This window comes from Ischnura elegans, chromosome 10 (assembly GCF_921293095.1).
Source record: "Ischnura elegans chromosome 10, ioIscEleg1.1, whole genome shotgun sequence".
NCBI classification, from domain to species: Eukaryota; Metazoa; Arthropoda; class Insecta; order Odonata; family Coenagrionidae; genus Ischnura; species Ischnura elegans.
The window spans coordinates 71,432,931-71,453,813 of NC_060255.1; the positions used below are offsets into that span (position 1 = coordinate 71,432,931).

At 39.0% G+C, this 20,883-nt stretch overlaps 1 protein-coding gene across 1 annotated transcript in view; it reads right to left on the minus strand.

Annotated features, from left to right (window-relative positions):
- Positions 1-20,883, minus strand: part of LOC124166453 — a 779,139-nt gene that overhangs the window by 172,708 nt on the left and 585,548 nt on the right. The window contains exon 7 of the mRNA XM_046543984.1: positions 10,398-10,723. Coding sequence (XP_046399940.1) covers positions 10,398-10,723 — 326 coding nt within the window. The remainder of the gene's footprint in view (positions 1-10,397; positions 10,724-20,883) is intronic.

Here is a 20,883-nt window from a genome sequence, read left to right on the forward strand (position 1 = left end):
ACTTCAAATAGTTAACGTTGATAATGAGATTTACAAGTACTGCCATGAGAAAAAATCCCCCAGGACTGGGAATCGAACCCAGCCGTCACGAAATTGCCCTTTTAATCGAGGAACTTGCGTAGCGTAGTTGTCTGTGCAATGGATTGGACAGCAAATTGCAATTCGTAAGGAAATGGCGATGCCAGGTTTCTCTCCAACCTTCCAAAAGGCACAAATGACCTTAGCTGTCGGTCACCTTCCTCAAATTATCTACCTTAAGTTCATTAATTAGAGCTTAACTTAGAGACACAAAATAATGGTAAACTTATTGAATAATAAAATTATACTAATTATGTTCATTCCGCAGACTTAGGCAAGACATTGTGGAGTATCATCAAAATAGAAATTAAACGAACGCTATTTCTCACTCCAATTATTTTAAAGCGTACACTTAAGGGCGATTTTATGAGGTGTAACCCATCGCCCTCGTTGAAATAATCTCCAGAAAAGTGTTTGTTTATTTTTAAAACATTTTTTTAATTCCTCATTGGGCATGGAGAACCTTGGACCATTACAATACCAAAATTATAAAAGCCTGGTTGCAAAATATTGCATTAAAATTATGTACACCCTAGATGTAAAAAATAGTTAAATGTCAGTCAATTAGCCAATTTTATTTTTGTATTTTATTACTCCCAAAGGAAACTCTAACACGCTTTATGGTTTATTGCTTATGTATAGCGTCAATTTTGAGGTAGTTGGAGTCTTTTTCTTATTACAGTTTTATTCATCATTGAATGAAATTAGGCGTCGAAATTATTGCTTCACATAACTCATTCATGTCATATAATAACCTACCGCACAAAATACTCATGGAAAAAATGGGATTTTACGTTGATGATGAAAACACATTGCTCAAACTACGGTAGGTCTTTCATGACAGAATAAGGTAATAGTGGTAAAAATAGGTCGAATGTATGGCATCTTGAATATATATCAGCAGAACTCATGAAATATACTTTTGGGTCGTCCTCTCACGAGCTGAATAGACGGAGAAGTAAAAAAGAGTTATCCCCACGCAAGTGATACGTTATAAATGACCAACCATGGTTCAGACTGATGGCATTCACGCAAAAACTAAGATGTATGGGAAGCGAACGGAGTGCACGAAAGGGTCAACACGTTGCGATTCCTTCCGGGGACGAGGGAATAAAATATTGAAGGATATGGACAGGTAGATATGCACAAAGTTTGGGAAGAAGAGGGAAAGAGTTGGAAAAGAATCCGAACAAAGAAGAGAATAGAGGGTATGATTGGCCATGCAGAGTGTACTTTTTAGATTCAGTATACATTGGCCAGACTGGGCGTGCCATAAAAACTAGGGCAAATGAACATATGAAGTAAAGCTTGATTGAAGCTTTCGCGGCTCATGATGATTAAATGATCCCTCCCACCTGAAATATAAAAAGGCAGCAAAAACCCAATCCCAACATTATTCCCTTGAAAAAGTGACCAGCAGTCGGTCGCGAAACGTCGGGGATATCTCCATCACGACACGCGGCATACACCCGTATGTGACTTATTTTTAATATGAAGTATAGGTTAAGAGGCGATTCAACCTCTAATTTTGCAAAACATCTGTTAGACTGCAACGATAGCAGTGGTTATAATGTCAAGGTTCTACACAAATAAAGGGAAAAAGCTGGACTTTCTGGAACAGCTAGAAATTTTAAGAGCTCATCTAAATAAAAATGTACGTTTGGTCAACAACCTTTTGTAACCCTTCTACTCCTCTCCTTTATTGTCAGTTCTCCTCGGGATCGGGTGGGTGTGGTGGCTAAAGTGTTGGCCTCCCACCCCGTGGGCTCGGGTTCAAATCCCGGCGGTGGCAGAGAATTTTCGGAGACTGCCCGATCCCTGCTTGACTGTTGTGTGGAGAACATTTCCAGCGCAACACTCTGTCCGTCGGATGGGACGTAAAGCCGTGGTCCCTTTGGCGCCTTTCGTTAAGAGAAGGCTAATGCCGACGCCGGGTTTCTCTCCACCCTTCCTTCCATACCCAACCCTCATGGCGCAAATGACCTCAGCTGTCGGTCGCCTCCTCCAAATACCATACCATACCTCAGTTATCCTCGACTCAACACGTCACACGTCAACCTACTGACCTTGAGGAATCCATTTCCTCGTTAGCTCTTCCCTTCTCACCATCAAACAACCTACTCTCTTTCTTTTTAATGCCCCCCTCCCTGTAAAAGGTATACATTAGTTTGCAAATTATATACCGTTGCCTTTGAAAATGCCAGAGCGTACATGTCGAAACCTGGGTCGGTTGAGTAAACTTTTGTGGAACATATAAAACTCAGTGTATCTTTTATTATGTTTACTGTTATCAAGGTCCATCAAATACCGCCGTCCAGCCTTAATTTGATTTTTAGAGCATTCCATAAATTTTTGGAATAAGCTTGTTTTTCTAATAATTTTTAATTCATTTATATTTTCTCCTTTTCTGTGGTGAATGATGTAGTCGATCAAACCAGAGCTTTTAAATAAATTTCTGTCAAAAATTTAAAACTGACTATTGAGAAAATTTAAAACTATTCTTCATACGTATATTTAGTTAATCAATTAGAATTCAATGGAACAAAATTTAAAATGCCTGATTATTGAATATTGTACTTTTAGTATAAGCAATGAAGGATACAAAATATCAAGCCGATCCGGCAATGTAAAATGGGTAAAATCAATTGCAAGATTCCATCAATGACAGGCAAACAGATGAAGCAAGTAGTATGGGAGGGATAAGTACTTATGTTTAGTCTGTCCAAACAGGGTAGGCGGTTAAGAGATTAAGGCACGGCTCGAGAGCCCAATAATAGCCGCGTGTCAGGCGTCCTCCAAACAATAAATAGCCGGGGTCCAGCCGAGCGCATACGCAACAATGAGTCAAGAATAGAATTCTACTCTCAAAAATTATAATAATAATATATTATAAATTTATTTCACTCATATGCAATTACATTGCAAGAGAAAACCCTTTAAGTACGGTGGAATATGTGGGTACCCCTTGTGAAATCGTTTTGGGGCCACCATCATACACTGTTTAAATACAGAACTGGTGCTATCAATACGTGACAAATAAATTTCTTTCGTTGAATTCAGTGATATATTTTTTTTCTTATCCTTTGCATTCAATTGTGATATTCCCGAAATATACGCGCACACAATGCACTTACACATGGTAACTAGGTAAATTGCTTTTAGAAACGCATAACTGTAACACTATTGAGCGTAATTTATAATTTTTTGACGTTTTGATTTCTACGTGTGATTTCATGATAAAAGAGTCTTAAACTCGACGGAGTTATGACAATTAGCTGGAGAACACTTGGTGTGACAGTTCAATAAAAGCAAAATACAATTATTTGCAACCAATAAGTTTTACATTACATATTGGCATAACTCAGTCGCTACGGAGAAACAACGCGTCGTGTTTAGTCTCCTTTTTCATGATATCACACGTACAAATTAAAAATGTTACAAAAAATTACAAATGAGGCTTACTATAGTGTGACAATTTTTCAGAATGGAGTGCTATTCGTGACCCATTTTAGCGCACGCAGTCGACCGGACCCCGGATATTGCTTGATACGCGGCTATTGTTGGTCTCTCTAGCGGCGCCTTAATCTCTCCGCCTTCCCTGTTTGGTCAGACTATATATAACTAAGATGTACGGGAACGAGAGGGTCAACACGTTGCGATTCCTTCCGGGGATCGGGAGGATAAAATATCGAAGAACATGGACAGGTAGATATGCATAAAGTTTGGGAAGAGGAGGGAAAGAGTTGGAAAAGAATCCGAACAAGGAAGAGAGTAGAGGGTAAGATTGGTAGTGCAGTGTGTGGGAAAGGGGAGGGTTGAAAGTTCGGGGGTAGGGAATACGTTTCGAGAGAGAGAGAGAAGTGTGGCATCTGCAAGGAAGAGGGGATTTTTCTTGGAGAGGAAGGACAGGGATGCGAATGAGTGGGGATATTCTCGTTGAGTTATGACGCGCGAAAGATGTCGGGGAAGAAGAATGAAATCGGAATCGGGAAGTGTGCTATATGGACTGGGGAGGGTCAGGGAGAGAGGAAGGAATGAAAATAGTCTGGTGTGATTTCATGAAAGGGGACGGGAGGAGTTTTGGGAGATAGGGGTAGAGGGCAGGGTGAAGACCTATGACGAAGAGGTTTTTTTTCTTTGGGGTTGAGATGGAGAAAGATCTGGACGCCAGAGACAGGGAGTGAAAACCAATGAGGATTCTGTTGAGAGCGTAAGCTATACTATGCACTATGGAATACTTGTATGATAAGTTAAGATTTTATAAATAATCGATTTAACATAAAATATTCAATAATTCGACATCAGTACTCTAATTAATTAAATTTCCATATGGAAAATAGCTTTAAATTTCTTCAATAGATGATGGTGTCAGTTATAAATTTTTGACAGAAATTTCTTTAAATGCTCTGGTTTAATAGATTTTATGATTAAGCACTAACAGTAAGGCGTATAAAATAAAATAAAAAATATTAAAAAACATGCTTTTCTGAAAGCGGTATATATAATGCTCTAATAAGTATAAAACTAGGTTTTCATAATTTTGAGAATAAAATGAACGCGCTAATTACATTTATTACTAATAGATAAATTTTTTTGGTTCAAATTTAGATTTTTGGTGAAAAGTCGAGCTTTTTATTTCAATTAATAATCTATTGTTCGAAGAAAAGATTTAGACCAAAATTTTTCCATCACCAGGTGGGTCAATTAAAAATTTTAGCGTAGCATATTAAAGGAAAACAGGTACAGCAGTATAAACATCAGAAAGAGAATTGCGTCGGCTAAGGAGACGTTCGTGAGATGGAAAAAACCGATGAGAAGAACTTTACGTAAGAATTTGTTGGATGCCTACCTCAACAACTTGCTTGCCCGCCATGCACACTAGGTGATCGGAGATGACTGCGAATTTGGCAGGTGGGCCCACGAAAGATTAAGGATTACGAAAAATCAAAATAATTGTGCGGATGGAGCTTCTTCATTGGATTGCCTTAATGTGTCATTACTGTTGATACCAAGAAAAATGGTAATACTCGGGACACCCACATGCTCTCATGAATGGCTCGCGACTCGATTTGGGCGACGCTATAAAATAAAAGTGGGTGCAGGGGGAACATGACGAATTACGGTACTTTTTGAAAGCTTTGGCAGCCTCAGAAAATAATTGAAATTTAAAAAGCACTGAAGGAACAAGTGACTTTGTACGCAGTCACGCGCACGGGTGCAAAGTTAAATACACCAAAGGATGAAGTTCGCCGTGAAAAAATATTTGACTTAGCCGGGATTCGAACCCAAACAGTCTTCTGCTGACTAAACCCTTATGCAATAAGTCCATCTCCAGAAAAATCCCCTGATGCAAATATTCCGAAGTGATTTCAAGAAAATGGACGGAATATTGGGCAAAAGGGGGGGGGGACCAATGACAAAGAATTCAGGAGGGGTGGAGAGGATATGGACGCCAGAGACAGGGGTTGAAAAGAATCGTAAAGGATTTGGCTAGGCGTTGAAAGCGCGCTGAGTTGGGGATGAATTGATTGGGTACGGCCTCTGGGAGAAGGGCAGATGAAGGACGAAATAGGATGACTGTCAGTGACAGTCCATTGTAGAACTTCTTTTCTACTTGTGCAATAGAGAGCTCAGGTTCTCCAAACTATCTCCCTGCCGTCTGCCGAATATAACAAAACTTTATATTATCCTTCCCCTTTTACCCATATAAAACTTTTTCACTCCCTTCACGTCCGGTATATCTTCCGGTAATTTGTACACGTCCGGTTTCGGTGGACAGTAAACTATATATTCTGCTGCGCGTGGCAAATATATATTGTCAGAACTTTTTTATTACTTCGCCGATTTCCCGATAGGATATATAAGTGGGATAGTTTATCGAATTTCTTTTACCTATAGACGCTGCCAAAAGTTTTATTGGGTAAGTTTACTGACAGTGACTGTAGTATCAGGCTGCTGGATATCTCATACATGTTTGAATAAAAAATTATGTCTTAGTAAAATTTTCAAACAAAGCGAAAGACCAATTCCTGAAACTGTGTATATTTCTCTTGCTCTTTTACACATTTGAAGACGGCATTTTCGATTTTATTAGTCCATACATTATCCCTCACTCACTTGAAACGTAATAACCCGGCAGTGCTTTTAAGTACTTATTATATATTATATTTAGTTGTTTGTTATGCTATTGATTTTTAATATTTCTCTCAGCTATCTCCGGAATTTTCATTTTTGTCAACAGTGAAAACTATTGAAGGCGTTGCATGAGAGGAGTAATTCTGTTGATTATGATCAATGTGAGAAGGTACAAGATCATTTTTCCGAGAATCTATCATATAGTGAAAGATTTATCGTATACTGTTTGTATTGTCATTTAGTGGACATTCCTCCCGCTATTCCCTCAACAACATTCATCCCAATTTAAATTATGCACTGACTGAGATGTTCCGCAAAATAATTAATCCTTGGAGTTTAACCAATGAATGATCATCAATAAATAATAATCAATAAAATTTCTTCCGTTGAACTGTGAATTCATCATTTGGTCTTATCATTTCCATGATGCCAGTTCCACGTAGTCACGTCACAGTCAATTATGTACTTCCACGGTCTTTCATCAATCATTATTTTTTTGCAGAATTGTCGTTCCCAAGCCACAGGCAATCTTTGGTAAAACTATGCTAATACAAATATTTTTTGACCAAGTTTTTAGAGAGAGTAGTAACCCAGTACAATTGTTTTAGAATTGATATCTCCTTATCGAGGACTTCAATCAGGATGTAGCGAATATGCAGGTGCGTGGTTAATTGTTGAACATTCAGATTTGCTGACTTCTCGTGAATTTAGATCTTCTCACACGAAGACAAATTACCAAATTACCATTAAAGCGGCATGCAACAGCAATCAAGAACTTTTCAACATGTTCATACTATTGAGAGGAATTTCCGTGAGGTTACTCAGATATGGAAAGATTTCAGCGTCATTACCATTTAACCTGATTAATGGTATCTTAGAACGTTTGCATGGTTCTCAAAATGTTATGACGGGGAGAAACTGTTCGCATTTATTAAGGAATCTAAGGATTGCGAAGCATGCAGCTCTGGCGCATATGATCTGCCTTAAAGATTGATCCAGCATTTATTAAGCTTTATATGCCAAAACAATACTCCATATTATTATTGATTGATGAGAGAAATTGTATTTTCTCACCTCTGCTCCAGCACCGTTTGATGTACCTTGCACGCGTTTTAAATGTAATTTTGATATTGATATAGCTAAAATAACTGTTGTAAGCTGTGATTCTGAGAATTATGAAAAAATACACCTAACATTAATATCTCATAAAATAAAATACTCAGCTACAGCTGTGCTAGTGTTCTTTAACGCTTTTCAAAGTACAAATTCATTTTTAATCTAATTAGATTATAAAATAAAAAAAATCAGAGCATAAATTATCATTTTTACCTCATTTTATTTCAGACAGAGGCAAAAGAAAATAATATTCATGCCATTAGTTCATGAGGATTGAGAGGAATGTCACCAGTAAGTTTTGATGGATAAGGTATCAAGAGCTTCATTAGCTGAAATGCGAAGGGGTATTTTGGATTCTCTTCGTGTGTCACCAAGGTAGGAGCGTCATCACTTCTTCCATTTACGGACCAGAATTGCCATCGTGGAGCTGTGTGTCCTGCGGGTGCTCCACATTTCGCTTAATTTCTAAAGGTAAGAATCCCTTACTTTTTTAACTAGTGTCATTATTTTGAAGGTAATTAGGTAAATAGTTAATTCCTTAGGACCGAAAGATGCTAGGCTCGATTTCCTGTCGAAGCTTTGGCGCACCCACACGTTCAAAAATCCTAGGTGTGCGAGGTAGCCCGGAGAAATGAACTGGTCCCCAAGTATGAATATTTCGAACGCTAGGGGCTTTGTACGGCGTGAGATCTGCATCAGTGAATTTCACGATTATTAAGTGTATAGTTGTGTTTTTTCTTGTTTTTTCAAGTCATTCCTGCTGCTTGAGTGGCAGTCATAACGACTGCTAAGTGTTGCTTTTAGCTGACCTAAATAAAAACAATGCTCACCATAACAATATGAGGAAAAGACTGTTTTCTTTACACTCAGAAATGCGATTGATGGGTAAGGGAGGGAGAATGAGAGAATTTTACCTTGAACAAATATACACATTATAGAGCATAGCCATATTTATGTTTTGACGCTTCACTCGAAAAATAAACTCAATATGCTCTTCATTGCTTACTTAGCCGTTCGATGCTGGAGTTGTTTTCCGTCTATTCTGAAGGTAAAATATTAAAACCAAATATATGGTGTTGATATGGAGAGTCCATGGAGGTTTTGAAGGATCGCTTCAAAAAAGAGCTTTAAAATATAATTTAATAAAAAAATTATGAATATAATGTTATATGCATGCATGATATATGTAAAACCTCCATCCACTCTACTTTAAACTTTCCTCAGCAAAGCTGAGGATTTAATTTCTCATGATACCAATAGGAAAATTAGTAATAAGATTATATATTAAAGTATTCTAAATGTAGTCTTTGTATTTAAAAAAATGAATGAACTTATAAATTTGTCTCGACTGAACCTGGGTAGGATTAAAGTAGTTTTCAAATCCCAAAAAACTGGTCCAGCACTAGAGTTAACCGTGTGTTATATTCAAATTAAATCGCTAAACCATATCATGAAGTGCGGTATCTACCTTGCTGTCAGCTTCGTTGGACGCTTTAGCCATATGATTAGCATCGACTTCACTGTGACATGCATGGAACACTTTCCGCATAGCTGAAGCAATCCGTTTTACATACGTCTGCTCAACTACCTCGCTCGCATTGGAATTTCATCTGCTGAAAATCTGAATAATCTACGTGCGACACGGCTAACCATGCCGAAATCCCTTTCTACGTATCGGTTTATGTAAATTCCTCTCTCTTCCCTAACGAATTGGTAACAAAATGTTTGTCTTCTTTGATTGATGACAGATGTTAATTTTTAATTATTCATCTGTTTTCATTTTATGTATTACGGTATTACGGATCAAACTTAAAATTAAAGGCTGGTGACGTGAATTAAGAATTATAGATAATAATAAAATTGTTGCATCAAATACTAAAATTAGATTTTACTAACTTTTTTACAGCATATTTTCAACTGGTTAGGATTATGAGATGACGGTGGGAATAGAGAGAAATATTTTTTTTAGAGATTTGTTTTTTTTTGTTTGTTCTCTCGGCACATTTCTATTTAATACTTTTTAAACACGCTTGCTATTGCTCCACATCCGAATATATTCTTCTAGTAAAATCTTCATAATGTGACAAAAATGTTTATTTGAGATGAATAAAATTCATTAACTGTTAAACTGTTCGTCATTTTAATGCGCAGAGCATATTTCGGTCTCCACTACCCATGATGATCTTAGTCGTGAAGTATCTACAATGTAGATTCTACATATTTCACCGTGTATTCACCGCGTTGATTGTAGAGAAAGACTACGGTTCTACTTCAATCGGACTAGCATCATCAGCTCAGAAATTCTGGTCTGAAGGTTAGGTTCTGGATAATGGATACTAGCAGGATTGGCAGCGATGCCGTGGTCTTTAGACGAGTACCAAAATTAAGTTATAGCTTCATTCCTTCATGCAGAAGTATCACCCTTTCCCGTCAGGCCTTAAGCACCGACGGGGACAGACGCAACCGACCAATGCGTGCGGAGCTTACTGAGGAAGTATCATAGAATTTCATGAATTCATCTTTCGTCCTGTATCGAATCAAATTATACAGGGCCAATTTGCTTTACTCACCTGCCCTGAATACGATGGCCGATTGTCGAGCATCGAAATATCTGCTATGGACAATTTACCCAGTGAAGAGTCGGAAAAGAATACTCTTAAACTAGTTTGCAGGTTTATAGTTTTACATGTATTACGTTCAGCGACGCAGCGATTGGGGTTGGAAGACCACCAAAAGCTCAGAGAAATTTCAAGTTAAATCTATTTTAGCTAATTGTATTAACATTACTCACAGGATAGTGAGAGGATTAATAAAATATCCCTCAGAAGGCTGTAAAACTCATCATTTTGAACCATTTATCTTAAATTTTTCCTGGCGGAGGGCCCCCGCACCTATCTCTTACCCTGACGGGTATTCCATACCCTCAGATCCCCTAGTATTAGTTGCTCCTAAAACTCTCCCTTGCCTTAATTCCATGCTCCACTCCTGATTATGTTTACCACATCAGTTTTTGCTAGAGCAATAAGGAAGTGATGAGGTAGAATTGTTATCTGCTTATCGTCACTTACCGTCACATTGTGGGCGATGAGTCCCCGGCTGTGGTCCCGGTCCCCAGGCCAGAGAAGGAGCGGTCCCCTGTGGTGATGGATGGGCGGGGGGAGCAGGAGGTGCAGGCGGTCGTCACCCGGCACCCGCACCCCCGCTGACGAAGGGCCCTCTTCCTCGCCTTCCTCCTGACGGAGCGGCTGCAGCCGCGCCGGCGGCGGAGGCGGCTGGAACATCCAGAGAGCGGCCGAGTGCGGAGGGTGGGCGCAGAACTCCACGGAGAAGGAGAGCCTCCGGGTGCCTTTGGCCGCTTTGATGGTCCTGTTGGCAGGGTACACCACGGGGCGACCTGAATAGAAAGAGAGAAAATGAAGGGTGCTAATACACGATTTTAATTTTTCCTGGTGAATACTTCTGACGATTATTTCTCGGGTTTTCAGCCAGGTTAAAACTTTTATATAAGCCGACGTTTCAGTAACTGATTGTATTATACACATTGATTTTCGGGCTTCAACGATATTGAGATATTACTTTAGATATCAGTTAATTGAAGAACATGGAATGGTTCGTGGCCAGTCCCGTATTTTATCTTAGGTCAATTTATAAATTCATTCCTGGAACACGGAAAACACAACCATTACATCGGGGTCTTTAACTTAACAATTAAATTTCACTTTTTAAACTTTTTAATAAATTTAACTTAACATCCATGCCCTGGATCGGGGTAATCTACCTAGGCGGGACTCGAACCCGCGACCTCTTGTGTGGCAGGCCAAGGCTATAAACTGCCGCCACCGTGGCCGGCCAAGAATTTAGAGAAATTTTATTTATTTTATTTTTTTATTTAATCTCAAACCTCCGAATACAGCTCATGATGGTCATTTTACATCGGGATATTCAACAAATTGTTACAAGTAAAAGTGTACGAACAACAAGGCCGTGGACAAGGGAAACCTACCCAGACGGTACTTGAATACGCGACCTCTTGTTTGGCAGGCGAGGACGTTACCCCGCCGCCATCGAGGGCGGCAAAATACAGATCATTGGCTTGTTTCACCTCCTCTAATCAACTTTTGATGACCACTGTTCACCCGCAAGCTGCCTAAAATGCGATCTACCGATTAGATCGATGGATTTTTCTTCCTCATAGGAAAATCCACTAGGATTGGTAGAATATTAATTGCGTTTCGCTTGGTTTCGCTGATAGTAGGGCCCGCCCGCCTTTGTGACGGTGCGGGATTCCTCGTCCCTTCCCTTCCTTCCCTATCCCCTCCCCGGAGGCGTCGTCGGGCTCTCATTGCGGCGGCGCCTCCTTCCTTGCTCCTTCCCGTCCTTCCCCTTCTGGGTGCAGAGGAGAAAAGCTAGCGCTTACAGTCCCTGCCCCAGGAGTGTATCCCCGCGAGCCCGCCCTAGGGTTTCGTTTCCATTGCCTAAAATGCGTGTGGCATGGGGTGTCAGGACACCAGCCGTTTACTCATAAATAGGACATGCAAAATTACGATTGGTATTTATTAAAGTCCTTTATGGTTCGGGGGAAAAACGAATTCCCATATCTATCCGTTCAGCTAAATATCTCACTTAATTTATCGCTTCTGTCGGATCTGGAAATATAGTGGGGCTCTAACATTATGTTCTCCGTGTCGCTCTTAAAGATATTCTCTCAATTGTTCAAGCAATCTAACCCTAGCGCGCAGCCTCCGAGTCTCCTGCGGCTCTCAGCCTAATTCTCTTAACATCTGGATAAGGCTGTCTGTACTCCCGTATCAGTGTTAGACGAGACGCGAATTATGTTTCGGTAACTGACCGTATTATACACTTAATTAACATCGGAGGTCATCGATCCATAGTTTTTCATTGAAGTTTGATGGCCGAAGTTGGCGATCGAAAAGCCAACTCGAAATGTGCTCAGGTGTCGGCGGGTTCGGCAGGACTCTCCAAGCCTTGGATCGAGGGGCGTAAACTTGGAGAATATGTACGTAGGTTCAGCCCCACACGTATAGAGAAGGCAGGGCAAAGGCTGAGTCAATATAATGCTTCACCTTACCTAAGGCGGGGAGGAGTATCATACATCGCGAGAGGGAGAAATTGATGCGGATGTAAAAGGATCTCTTTTGAGAGATGTGGATCATTGGCTTCTTTCGGAGGACGAATTTCTTTACGACTACTTTCATTTTCCATATACTTTTGGGTTATAGGCCGGAAAGTGTAGGCGGGTTGGTATATCTTTTTATGCCTAGTGGGAAAGTCGATTTTCCTTCAGAATTGTAAAACTGAGAAAGCTTTGTGAGACGAAATAAAGGCTCAATTTTTTTCGTTTAAAAATTGTATGTGTCCCTTCCGTCTAGGCTTATATTTTGATGATCTTTTAATAGAAGTGGTCGAAGAGAATGGAGTAGGGGAACACTGTCATCTCTACGTAATATATATGAAAAATAAGTTAAAACATAAGAAAATAATGTCAAAATTACATAAAAAATATTAATAACCAAATTACATTAAAACGTATTAATATATTATTAAAACATATTGATAACAAAATTACATTAAAAACGTATTAATAAATTATTAAAGCGTATTAATAAAAAATTACATTTTAAAAATTGGTCATGATAAAAGCAAATGGTAATTTCCACACTATTTAGTATAACACCCAACGACCGATCATGGTTTCAATAATTTGTGCCATTTTCAAGGTAAAAAAAATTGAAAATGACTAAGTGTTGAAACCATGTTCGGTCGATGAGTGTTAAAATAAATACTGTGGAAATTGCCATTTGTGTTTTTGTCGTGGATATAGTAAACTTCCACAAAATCAAGCCTGAAACGACTTTATAAACTTTGGTTATCATAATTTTTTTACTTTGCAAAATGTACATAGAGTATGTCTTGCTCGTATGACTGTTAAGTCTTTTAGTTTTTCGAAGGAGATGCTCCCAAATTTGATATTTCATGGAGTATGGTATTGAATATTCCCCAAGTTCCTTCAAACGTAGTGAACCGTGCCCCATCCAAAACTATGAACTTAATACGCTCTTGCATTTTATTTATGCTCGTTTTTTGATTACATTTTGCAAGAAAACACAGAGGCCTTACATTGGGAACAGCAATATTCTGAAACTGTCAAAAGAGAAATATAATATCAAGAAATGAATAATATTCAATATGAACAAAGAATGTATGAAACGTTAAAGTTAGCACTTAAGTATGTCTGAGGAAATCGTAAATAAGTTGGAAAAGCGAAATTACTTTCTAGACGTTTCTTAAGCTTTCGTGGAAGTGAGTGGAAATATATATATCTAGGGAGCTATGTCTACCCAATCTTCTACTTATTGGCTACGCTACGACTTTTACATTAAATAAGGAATAAAGAAAGTCTAATGGATGAACTCATCTAAAAATGGCATCGAAGATAATCCTATAGTTTTGCTGGATATATAATATTACCAGTCCAGTGAATGTAGAATACAAATCTTGATGCATGAAGAACATATAATAAAATTCATGAAAATTCTGAGCACATTATAATGTACACTTACGTGACACGTGTTGTCATCATGTATTCCTCTTTTCGCTAAATTTACAAATAAATCCAATTTCAAACATAAAGGGTAACTTTCTCCATGAATATGCATTTAAATAGAGGGAGAAATAAACTCAGATTGGGAAAATTATTGGTTCCAAAGCGGTGGTAACCGGTAAGCGGTGGTGTAGGGAAACCATCAGACCGAAGGGTCGATAGCAACCCGGGTATTGACATGCAAATATTTTAAATTTACTCCGGAACAGCGAAGCTCTGATCGACCACGGTTATGTTTGCAGAAGATACAGATGTTTTCGTTCCTCTGCTGTTTGCTGAATTGTCAATCTTGTTGGCTTTGTTTCCGGCTTGGTAATTTTCACACACGGATGTGTCCTGGATGTCTGTTTCTAATTCCGAATTCCGTCGTTTGCACTAGGCAGGCGGTGGCGCTGCCATCCGTTCGCTTTCCGGTTTCCCCTCCCCTCTCTGCGGCCCCCCTGCTAACCCTCGTGAATCAAATTTCTAAATATAATGAATACTTGGCATTAATTTATCTGCTAACGTGGAAGAAGGTTGTGAAATTTTTGGTATTAAAGACAAAAATCAACGTTGCATGTGGACAAAGTATACTATTTTATCAGTAGTCTAATCTACCTACGTTTAAACCTGGAACATTTCGTTTACTGCAACGGAAAATTTCCTGGTGAATAAATTTCATTCCAGCTCAAATCAATCACCGATTAAATTGGTAAACCTTAGGTAGTACATCATCATCATTAGTCAAAAATCCTAAAGACTGAATCACACGATCATCTTATCCGTCATTTCCTAGTGATCACTATCGCGATCACTCGCAAATGATCGTTGCCGTCAATTGTTTTTCGCGATCACGATCGCGATGATGATTCCCATCACTATTTTTCATCACTCGTCCGGTCGCTTTTTCTGCTACTAAAACCGTCACTAAAACTACATATCAGCCAATCGGAATGCATGCCCGTATGGAGCGATTGCAGCGCAACGTTTGACAATCGTGGGAACGACATATATAAACAAAAACGCTATATATCTTTTCTATGTGGATCCTATGACAACGAGCTGTCATATCGATATTTTTAAGGTAAGATATATCTTAAGATATAAAAGATCTTAGAATTGATTGGTTTGACGCAGCTTTCCATTCTCTCTTCTATCCGCTAACCTTTTTATAGCGACGTATTTCTTCTCTTTTACATTCTTTATAACCTCTCCTATGTAACTCATTCGGCCCTTCTTCCTTTCACCTGTCCTTCTACGATTCATTTCATCAGGCCATCATGTCTCATAATGTGGCCAGCAAGGTTGTCCCCGACTTGCCGATTTGTCTCATTCTCTCTCGGGTGGAGATTTTTCTCACATTACAAATTAAACATGCGGATTTATGCACGAAACATTTTTATATTTTCCAGTCTTCTTTAGATTTCTGTTATTCTTATCGTCTCCTTCCTCTTCCGCACATACCTCGAGTCTATTACCTATTTACTTCAAAAGCTGATATCGTTCTCCTCCGTTCCATCTTTCCCATTTTTTTTTTGCATGCATACGATGTATGGAGCCGCGTTTCACAGAAAGACCTATTTTATTCCAATAATTCAGAAGGATACGTCTTTTCTAGTGATACTCTTCGTTTGATGCCCATTTTGATCCACGGGAGTCCTAGAGATTGCCATCGTAAAGAAAGTTATAGGATTTTCGAAATTGAAATCTATCACCAGGGCCTTTTGTAGCAGCGCAGTCCCCTCCTTCAGCTCCTTCCTATTGATTTATGCCTTCCAATATCAAGTACCGTGGTACTATTTTTAAAGGAATTTATTCAGTGATATAATCGTTAGTTTGGTTTGGAGTAGTGAGGGTAGAATTCACGCAATAATACACCAGAATAAACCAGACGTGTGGAATCCATGCATTCAGGTCAGCTCCTCTGCTAACTAGTATTTTGAGGACATTAACGTAGGGCTTCGGTCAAACCCTGAGCTTGAACTCGTGATCTTAAGCCTGAATTACATTTTCATTTTTTCCGCCCCTCAGAGTCATAGCTCAAACGATGGGTTTACAGGGACCAAAAAGCTCGACTCACCATTTTCTGAATCACAGTAATTCCCACCGTCTTTTAATTAAGTCTCTCTGCACCGGATCCCATATGCTTGCAGCATATTCAAGGTTCGGTCGGACGAGTGCGAAGTAGCATCTTTCTTTCTTTTACTTTCTCATCCGAATATATAGGAATGGAAAAAATGATCGTGTTATTCAGGCTTTAGAGTAAGCAGCCTGACGCTCTGACCACTGGGCCATCAAGCTATTCTTTCAAACTAAATTATCGCATTTAGTTTATTATTGGGAACATTTTCACAAGAATTTGGAAGAGCACATTTTAAAATTAGATGGTAAATTTAAAGTTTTCATGTGCGGTCATAAATAAAGAGCTCTGTTTTTAATCAAATGAAATAAGAAATAGAAAACAGTTCGAATCATAATGAAGTATTTTTTATGCATTTTACTATGAAAAATACCAACTGTATTACCATCAATGTCTAATTTGTTGCTAATTGATAAATATATAAATTAGAAATGAGTCAACGATTATGAATGTTTATTATTATTATTACTTTTTTGGGTTTTCGACAATTGTCCAAAATTTAACTATCAATTAATCTACGTGTTTATTCACATTAATTGTCATGAGAAAAAATTCCTCTCGACCGGGAAGCGAACCAAAGATATTTGGTTTTCCGTTCCACTGCGGAGGTCACTAATTTATTCATACCACTTTTATCGAGTTTTAATGGTACTATGACTATCTTACTAGGTACTATCCTACGATAAGTATAAATTCCTAAACAATTGGTATAATAATAATACATATAATAAAGTATTTCCTACACAATGTACGGCCTTGATGGGGAATGTGTTGAAGACGGAAAAAGTGATTCTTTTTTGCAGAGAAGCATTTTGCTATTCGCGCACGATACATGAGTATTGTACCACCCCCTGGGAGAAAAACCTTCGCATGAAGTACTAGCGCGCGGCGAGTCGAGCCAATTGCGGAGACTCGAGTGATTGCTGGCATTATTAAACTACTATCGCTGGTAATAGGTTATGTATGTCCCCTGGTACTCCCCTGCACTCCATTTGGATACTGTAGCAAAGACCAGAAGGACGACGGAAACAGTGAGTGAAACCCAACCCTTGTCAATCAAATTCCCTAGCGATCAAATGGGGCGACAGTGGCTGGAGCTGATTCTCTCGACGTGAATTGACGTTCGTCAGACTCCACGGAGTATCTATTCATCTAAGAGCACAGCGACTAATAGTCTGATCGATTGGTCCATCGCTGGCATAGTTGCATGGAAACTGTTTCTAGCTTATGTAGCGAATATGCTTCTTGACCACGTTCCTAAAATAAACAAGTTCATAAAATTATTTTACTATATCTTGAGATATGGTTTATAAATATATTTAATTTTTTGTCATCGATTCGACAAATACATTTGTCGTTGTTGGGTTTTTTGGTCAATCAATCAACCGAGCTTTTCTCAATGAGATTTTATTCGGTGAAGTCGAATAACAAAATGACATTACATGACACAATCAGGTGCTTCTCCTCCCGCGTCTGGCTCGCGTCCGCATTATATACGTCCGGTCACCGGATACCTGGAATGAGAAGAGAGGGAGGGAACCTTCCCAAGGAAGGTGGGAAAACGGGGAAAACCCAAGAGAGAGAAGGAAAGAGTAAACTTGATGGGTTCCTCGACAATTCCTGTGCCTACCCCAACTGTCAACCCAGGCCACTATATCTATCTATAGCCACATTGTGAAACTCGTGGATAAATGACGACCTTTTAATGGCTTACAAATTAATTGAAATTATGTTTATGTAGTTTTGCATAAATTATGGATTACTACAGATGTCCTAATAACTTACATAATTCTTGATGCTATAGCACAAAAAACTGATAGGTAGGCTGGCAATAATGTTGAGAAATGCTTAAAATTTCAACTCTCAAAATCAAATATTTTTTACGATAAGGAGGACGGATCGTTATGACAGCGAACGTAATGATACACTTACACGGAGGCATGGTAACGCACTGTGCATAATCAGTGGATTGATAAATGGCAATTTTTTTTATCTACGGCTTTTTAACGGAAGTGCCCAGCTATGATAATGACATTATGTATCTTAGTCGAAATATTGGGAAAGAACTAGTGATATGCCGTCTATTTTCTTTCAGACATGTAATATTTCGTTGATGTTGAAATGCTAAAATGTTCATCTCAAGGATATCTGTCTCAAATTTTGAAGGTTTGAACAAACAGAATTTTGTTCCTGTGTTACTCTCACTAGGGCGGATCCAGGATATTTTCCTGGGTGGCACAAGGGTCTAACAGGCAAACGGTCTTCTCATATTTAAGAGTAAAAACAACATACAACAATTACGATGTACGAAATACTTCCTTTGCTTTCTTATGAAATACGCCCAAATCCGCCGAATACTCGAATGTACTTGTAACCTACATAAATCTAATTGATCAAGCAAAAGGAACTGATGCCTTATGATAATGATGTTGAGAAATGCTTGAAATTTCCACGCTCAAAATCAAATATTCTGTCGGAGAACGGATCGTTATAACAGCGAACGCAATAATAAACTTTCACGGTGGTGACGCACTTTGCATAATTGCTGGATTACTATATGGAAGTTTTTTTAAATCTACGAAGGAATTCAAAGGAAGTGCCAAGCTCTGAGAATGACATATATATTTGTCCAAATATTGACAAAGAACTAGTGGTATATCATTCCTATTCTTTCTGGCATCTAATCATTCGTAGATGTTGAAATGTTAGGATGTTCATCTCACGGATACCCATGTCTCAAATTGTGAATGCTTGAATTAGCTGTGTTTTGTTCCTGAGTTACTCTTATGTACAAGTAGCTTACATAATTCTTAGATGCTCAAGTAAAAGGAATATATGTACGATAAGAATATCGTTGAGAAATGCTTAAATTTCCATACTGAAAATCATGTCAATCATAGCATAAGGAGAATGTGATGATCGTTATGGCAATGACCGTAATAATACATTTACACGGTGGCATGGCAACTCACTTTCGCCATTTATCCCCTCCCTCTTACAATCTAATTCTTAGATGATCCAGCAAAAGGAATCGATGTTTGATGAATATAATATTGAGAAATGGTTAAATTTCCACGCTCGAAATCATAATACACTCTAGAGCATAAGGAGAACGGATCGTTACGACAGCGAGCGTAATAATAAATTTACACGGTGGCATGGTAACGCACTTTACCCATTTGCCATCGCCCTCACACTCTCATGCACCTCGTCTCGGTTGGCTTCCCAATTATCACCCCTAGATTTTCTTGCGATGCGGTGAAGGAGAGCTCCCGTGTGCCGCTAAGCTCCAGGCGGTGGGAGGAAGAGAGAGGTTTCACTTAGGCGCTCTGGAACTACATGACGGAGTCGCTTTGCTTTGGGTACCCACCCGGCAGACACAATTGCATTTCAAACACTCCGAATTGAGTGGAGAGAATGTGGGCGTTTTTGAAGGAAGGGACCGTATCGCACGGACTTAGGGTGAAGGGAAGGTGTCGAGAGGAAAAGGGAGCATTTGGTTTGCAAATTCTATGTTCGCGAGGAATTGACGTCGTGAGGCCCTTTACGCCGCCCGTGCAAGAATGTTGCAATCACGTTAGTTCGCTCCGGCCTCCCACCACCTTTCCCTAAGAGCGTCTGAGGAACGTTACCGTAACCACCTTAAGCACTCGTCTTTACGGGTCCGGCATGCTCTAGTACTAATTTTTTAAGTATTTATAACCCAGAGCTGCTTCTGGGAGAAATGAAATTTCAAGACATCATTTTAAGAATGCGAAAAATTTCTACTCATTAATAATTAGTGTGGCAGTCACATATTTTGCCAATAAACTTTACAGTGCAAAAGAAAACGTAGTTAAAATATTTCCTGAATGGAGCTGAAAATGTACACATTTTTAAAAGTTTATTTATTTATTTCCATTACCCCATAAACAGCTCATTTACGGCCTTTGCAATGGGAAATTAACAATTAACAATGGATGACATTCAACATACGCCCATGCCCTGGGTAAGGGTAACTTACCCAGGCGGGACTCGAACCCGATCCCTCATTATCATTATCAATACTGGTCACCAATCCTAGAAGTATTCTGACTCAGATCTCCACTCAATTTTCCTATCAGCTAATCTTTTCACACCTAGGCATTTCTTCTCTTTCACATTCATCTTCACCTGTTACATATATTTTATTCGAAGTCTTGCCATCTACTTGCCCTTCGACGATTGTATTCATCAGGCCATCCTATCTCAAGATATGGCCGATTTGGTTGTTCCATCTTCTCATCAAGGTTTTTACAAGGCTTCTCTCATCTCCTACTCGTCTTAGAATTTTCTCATTACTTACTCGATCTAGCCATTTGATCGTCATCATTTTTCTGTGGCACCCTAGGAATCTCCATGGCAGTCCATGACCATTATAATTCCTAGGATATTGAATTTTGTTCGCAGTTGAGAAGGCGGACTCTTACAAGAAGAAAATACTTGGCAAAGAATAATTAATTGTGTAGGCTAAGGGGTGATAGTCTCCATTCAAACAAAGCGGAAGAAATTTTTCCCTTATTTTTAGGAATCCTCGTCAAATCAGTAATCTAGTAATAATAAAAATGATAATGTCATTTTTACTAAAAGCGAATTTAGGGCTAAATAGTTCTTCCTTACATTTTACTTGTTTGACAGTCACATACATCTGTGTCCCGGATGGTGGTAAATCCAACCACGCGGGTTTTGAACCCGCGACCTTTAGGCTGGCAGACGGGGAAATTACTCCGCCGCCACCGTGGCAGGCAAAAATGTTCCCATACCGGGAATCGAACCCCGGCCTTCTGGGTGAAAG